This window comes from Aplysia californica, unplaced genomic scaffold (genome assembly GCF_000002075.1).
Source record: "Aplysia californica isolate F4 #8 unplaced genomic scaffold, AplCal3.0 scaffold00372, whole genome shotgun sequence".
Classification (NCBI taxonomy): Eukaryota; Metazoa; Mollusca; class Gastropoda; order Aplysiida; family Aplysiidae; genus Aplysia; species Aplysia californica.
The window spans coordinates 553088-559722 of record NW_004797642.1 but is presented as its reverse complement, the minus strand read 5'-3'; the positions used below and the strand labels follow the sequence as shown (position 1 = coordinate 559722).

Below are 6635 nucleotides of genomic sequence, written 5' to 3'. Positions count from 1 at the left end.
TATGTGCTCATTTCGTAACGATGTGTAAGCGTGCGCGTGTGATAAGCAAGTAGATGTGTGTGTGTGTGTGTGTGTGTGTGTGTGTGTGGTGTGTGTCTGGGTTTGTTTCTTTGGCGTTCATGTGTATGCACATGTGTGCGTGTAATATATGCGTGAGTATGTGTGTGTGTGTGTGTGTGTATGTGTGTGTGTTTGTGTGTGTATGTGTGTGTGTGTGTGTGTGTGTGTGTTAGTGTGTGTATGTGTGTGTGTGTGTGTGTGTGTGTGTGTATGAGTGTGTGTGTGTGTGCGTGTGAATGTTGTTCGTACATGCATTTAGGTAAAGCGCCTTGAGCTGTGTTTACACAGGAGTGGGTGCTGTAGAAATCATCTTCATTATTATTATTAAAATAAGTGCCAGCTTTTTGTCTAAAGAAGCATATTTTCTCAGCAGGAAGCCTTAGTTCTATTTCTGCTGCTTTAATTTATAAAGCACGTGCCATCATCATCATCATCCAGTGCCAGACCTGCGAGAGACATCGGCGATCACGGTTTTCCATTCCTTCCTTTGCTCGGATGCTCTTTCCATGTTACCCATTTGTTTAGGTTCCCTAAGTATGTTGTTCTGCGCCTACCCCTGCCTCGCTTGCCCTCAATTTTGACAGTGAGAGCTAGATGTTCAAGACCCATATGTCTATTCAGGTGTCCCAAAAACTGCATTTGTCGTTACCTGATTGTTTTTAATATTGAGCGTCCCACGTGGGTTTCATCAAGCACTACCTCATTTGATTTCTTTTCCTTCCACGATACTCTTAGCAGTCTCCCAAGAAACCACATTTCTGTTGCTTCTATTTTATTTTCCCTGTCTTTAGTGATTGTCCAGCATTCACAACCATATAGAAGGGATGACCAAACATAGCATTTCAGGACTTTCATTTTGGTGTTCATTGAGATGTTTCTATTTTTCAGGATTCGGCTCATTTTATTGAAATTAGCCTTAGCCATTGCAGTTCTCCTTTTTATTTATGTGAAACATTTGGCATCAGATGTTATCATATATCCTAGATATTTAAAATGTTGGACTTGTTTGATCTTTTCACCTTTGCTAATGAGATTACAATTAGGATTTGCTGCTTTTTGGGATATTACCATGCATTCTGTTTTCTTTACATTCACCAATGATCCTTTACGTTCATTTTCTGTTATAACAGTATCTAGAAGCAATGGAAGGTCCTTTTCTGAGCCTGCTATTAAAACCGTGTCATCTGCTTACCTGATGTTATTAATATTTTTTTCCATTTACTTTGAGGCCTGGACTTTCTTCTATGTTTCTAAGGATTGTTTCACTGTACATGTTAAAGAGGTCTGGTGATATAGCACATCCTTGCCGCACTCCTCGCCTAATCTGCTTATATTCACTGTATTCTCCATTAATTCGTACAGCAGCGGTTTGGTCCCAGTTCAAATTCCTGATAATTTTTAGATCTTTTCCATCTATGTCTAGCTTTTCCAGTATTTTAAATAGCTCATCATGTCTAACTTTATCGAACGCCTTTGAATAATCTATGAAGCATAAATACAGATCTTTCTGTGCTTCAATACATCTTTCCATTAACATTGTTAAGGTGAAAAGAGCATTTCTGAGGCCCTTGTCAGGAACAAAGCCGAATTGCGTTTTAGATATCTTTGGTCTTACACTTTTTCTCAATCTTCCCATTATTACTCGCAGCAATATTTTTGTAAAATGTCCCATAAGGCTAATTGTTCGATGCATATCACACTCAGTGGCACCTGGTGTTTTAGGTAAAGCTATAAAAACTGACTTCATCATATCTTCTGGGGTCTCACCGCTGTCTAGCATTTAGGAGCTTTGTTGTTATTTCAGTGCCTTGTTTTTCAAGCGCGACAATCACTTCAACTGGAATATTATCTGGCCCACTGGCTTTTCCTTGTTTCATTTTCCTAATGGCAGCTTATACTTCCGCTTTCAGTATTTATTACCGGTTTTTCTCCTCTATTATCTCTGAAAAGTTCTTCTATCTATTCTGACCCTCTGTTTAAGACATCCCCGTTGTCCATTAAAATATCCCATCCCTTTGATCTTATACATCCTGTATTTGAGCATCCTTTTATCCCACTTACTTCTTTGATTTTGGAATGCATGTATTTGCTGTCTTTGTTTTGGTTCTTCTCTAGTTGTTGACTCTGATCATATATCCATTTTTCTTTTGCTTCGTTGCATTTTATTTTTATTTCCCTGTTTAAGATGTTGTACTTTTCCACCTTTGCCTTTCTTCTCTCTTCCATTAGGTTTAATATGTCCTGGGTCATCCGTTTTTATTAGCCTTTCTAGCTTTCGGGGGGATATTTTCTTACACAACTTCCGTTATTGAGTCTTTCATTTTCCTCCATAGTTCTTCCGATTTAGTAATGTTTTCCGAAGCTTGAAATTTATTTCTTACATTTATGGAGAAACGTTCTTTCATTTCTTGATTTGTCTTTAAAAAGCCTTTGTCAAATTTAGGTTGATACTTTGACTTTTTGAGTTTCTTCTTCTTGCCTCGCTTTAGTTTAAAAAAATGTTGTGCATGTTTTTACATGCATAAAAACGTTTTCGATCTCTTCTTGCCTTCATCGGCTGTTTTCATAAAACACTGTTTTTTGTGGGTGGGGGGGGGGGGGGTGTTAAAACACGTCATCCAGTGGCGTCGCATGGGTTGCAGACAAGGGGCTGCAAAATTGGAAAGTGAACAAATGGGCTATAGCTTAGTAGCTACTATTAAGATTTATAGAGAAAGTCAATTAGAATCTGCAGGATATCCCTTAAGCTACATATATCAATATTTACTACTGTTTCTAGATGAAACCGCATAAAAGCTGCAATAAAGTGAAACAATACTAACAACTCACTATGCTCACAATCTGAGAACATTTAAAGATGGGAGTGTATACGGACCCGGTAACCGGGAACAAAGTCACAAAGTATACAGACCCGGTAGGGGAACTCTTTTGTGATTTCGGAGAGTTTCAGCGCCCTCTTGGCTCAGGGTAGACCTAGGTTCTTCTAAATCTATGGTCTAGATCTAGATCTAAGCCGACGGACATAAATCTTTCCTCTAGTTTCGGGGCTAACCTAGATCTAAATGAAGATTGCGGATGTCTTTTCGATGAACGATCGTTTTTCCTCCGTTTTGGAGTTGGAGGAATCACAATTTGAAGAAAAGAACAAGTTACAATGTCATAATTTCAATCGAGCAGTCCCCCCCCCTCTCTCTCCCCCCCCTCTCTCTCTCTATGTACCGCTCGCCTTCTGTTTTTCTTTGTTTGTCTCTGTATTTCTTTGTCCCCACCTATTTCCCACTCTATCTTTCTCTCGTTCCCTCCTGCCAACTGGGGCATGTCATTTACATTTTGCTAGCACCCCCCCCCTCTCTCTCTTTCTCTCTCTCTCTCTCTTTCTCTTTCTTTCTCTCTCTCTCTCTCTCTCTCTCTCTCTCTCTCTCTCTCTCTCTCACACACACACATACAAAAGATTTCTACCGGGTCCACAGAATTCTACACTTAGAAGTGTAGAATTCTGTGATCGGGTCTGAGGTCTGAAACTTCCCGAAATCACAAAAGAGTTCCCCTACCAGGTCTGTATACTTCGTGACTTTGTTCCCGGTTACCGGGTCTGTATACACTTCGTTTAAAGATTTCAAAATACTTTGAGCAGCACCAGGACTTGCTACACAATAGAGGGAGACAACAGTTTTGATACCCTTTAATCATTGAGCTACGGTAGACTCTACTTGATCTAGTGTAGTTGATAGGCCAGTGGAAACTTAGAGCAAATTTTTAGCTTGCACCAAATTGGTGCTGCGGAGAGCAGCTTCATGCACCTTTCATCTTGTGCAGGAACAACGATGCCAAAGTGTTTTTCGCTCAACAGTGACAAAAATAACTTGGGTGCAAAGATTTTGCCGACACTACCGCAAACGGTGCGACGAGCATCCTCGCCGTCTGTCTCTTCAATGGCGCAGTCAGCGGGTGACGGATTGCAAGGATGTAGTAGCCTAGATCTAGAGCGCTGACTGCTTTAGAATTGTTAAAAAAGGGGGGTGGGGGTGGGGGTGAAGGCCAGGGTTAGGCGGAGCGCTTGCACCAATTGCACCAATGGCGCCCCGCCACTGATGTCATCACATTTTCTACCCTGTTTCGAATATGATTTTAATGTCACGTTCACATGATGTCTAAAACACCTTGTTCTGAAAATTCTCGATTTTTAGTAGGTTTTGGTAAATTTTAACATCAGAAAACTTGATTTTCTTCACAGTTATGCAATAACACACGTTTTAAGTCCCGTAAACAGGACCAAAGTGGTAAACAAAATTCAACGAGGCCACCGTTTCCATCGCAACAGAACCTTGTTCATTTTTAAACAATTGATTTCTCACAGCAAATATGAGATCTATAGGGTTTGTAATAGTCAAAATAAACTTTCTGCAGCACCACCTCTAAAAGAGGAACAACAAGGACACTGGTGTGAGTTTTCGAAATACCTCCAAGATTTATTCAAGACGTTCGTTTTTAACACAATTTTTTCCCAGATATCTGGATTAAGGTTTAAACATTATCAATTCAAATCCTGAGTAAATGCTTGTCATAAATAACTTTTCCCAAGTCAAAATCTTGCTCATCATCACCTTCTCAAAACAGTTTGAGGCCTGTAAGACCGGTCTTGACCTTATGAAAATTTTTTTTCCTCACTTATCAACATTTCATCCAAGCAGTTTAAGGACTGCCACACCGTTCTTGACTTCATTTATGACTTTTCCAAAATCAAAATCTTCAATATCTGCCCCCCTTTTGCCAAATAAGCGTGAAATAGTTGGTGCTAATTTTACAAGATCTTTGCCAATGCCTTTAACATCATCTTTTACAGCACCCCAGTTGGTATCTTGAAGTTCTACTTGAAGAGTGTCTCTTTTGCCAAACAAGCCTGCAACAACTGGTGCTATTTTCACGAGATCTTTGCCAATGCCCTTAACATCGTCTTTTACAGCACCCCAATTGGTGTCTTGAAGTTCTACTGGAAGACTGTCTCTTTTTCCGAATAGGCGTGAAATAGTTGGTGCTAATTTCACGAGATCTTTGCCAATGCCTTTAACATCGTCTTTTACAGCACCCCAGTTGGTATCTTGAAGTTCTACTTGAAGAGTGTCTCTTTTGCCAAACAAGCCTGCAATAACTGGTGTTAATTTCACGAGATCTTTGCCAATGCCTTTAACATCGTCTTTTACAGCACCCCAGTTTGTGTCTTGAGCCTCGACTGGAATACTGTCTCTCTTGCCAAAAATAGAAGCAGCTAAACCAGTGACTTTCTTGATGCCGTGGGTAACATCTTCCAGGTGAACATGAATGTCTTCAGTTTCAATGTCCCTTTTGCCAAAAATAGAAGCAGCTAAACCAGTGACTTTCTTGATACCGTGGGTAACATCTTCAAGGTGAACATGAATGTCTTCGGTTTCAATGTCCCTTTTCCCAAAAATAGAGGCAGCTACATCAGTGACTTTCTTGATGCCGTGGGTAACATCTTCCAGGTGAACATGAATGTCTTCAGTTTCAATGTCCCTTTTGCCAAGAATGGAGGCAGCGAAACCAGTGACTTTCTTGATGCCGTGGGTAACATCTTCAAGGTGAACATGAATGTCTTCGGTTTCAATGTCCCTTTTCCCAAAAATAGAGGCAGCTACATCAGTGACTTTCTTGATGCCGTGGGTAACATCTTCCAGGTGAACATGAATGTCTTCAGTTTCAATGTCCCTTTTGCCAAGAATGGAGGCAGCGAAACCAGTGACTTTCTTGATGCCGTGGGTAACATCTTCAAGGTGAACATGAATGTCTTCGGTTTCAATGTCCCTTTTCCCCAAAATAGAGGCAGCTACATCAGTGACTTTCTTGATGCCGTGGGTAATATCTTCCAGGTGAACATGAATATCTTCGGTTTCAATGGTGTCAGCCATCTGTAGATCCCCTGCTGCCACATTAGCAGAATTCTGAAAAAAGAAAGTAAGTTTTATAATTTATGTTTCGTAAAGCTGAGTCTGTAAACCTGCAGAAGTTGAGCCTGAAGCCTTGATTATAGTGCAGAGCTCATATACAACAATGGATGATAACATGTTAAACTTTAAGAAAATGACTTCAAATCAAAATGTACAAATTTGATTTGTTTAATTTCGGACGACATTTTTATTCGCAGATTACGAGAAATAACCCATTTTGTCAGCACACCTCACAAATGAGAAATTGGAGTCTAATGATTTGGGGGAGAAGGTCTGTTTGACAAGTAGTATTGAGTTTCAAAAAAAAAATATATGTAGCAATACGAATCATACACTGGCATTTGGTACTCTTTTATCGTTACTTGCAAAACTGTAAAGTTATTTGGGAGGCTGAACATCCCAATTGATCGTTAATTTCCTTTTGGACAGGGCTAAATGGGAAAATTCATGTAGAGTGCCTTATCAAAGGACACAACGTGGGGCCGGGCTGATCCTTGAACCTCTAACCCGTAAAAATGATTTTGAGGCCTGTAACCAAACCACTAGACTACTGGTGCCACTATTACCACAGTTCATTTTGAGACTGATACACACATAAAAAGATGACTTGGT

General features: G+C 40.1%; 1 protein-coding gene across 1 annotated transcript in view; it reads right to left on the bottom strand.

Moving 5' to 3' along the window:
* Positions 1 to 4622: 4622 nt before the first annotated feature.
* LOC101850187 overlaps positions 4623 to 6635 on the bottom strand; it is a 5276-nt gene continuing 3263 nt past the window's right edge. Inside the window, exon 2 of the mRNA XM_013085410.2 lies at positions 4623 to 6017. Within this exon, the coding sequence (XP_012940864.1) occupies positions 4740 to 6017 (1278 nt within the window). The 3' untranslated portion in view covers positions 4623 to 4739. The remainder of the gene's footprint in view (positions 6018 to 6635) is intronic.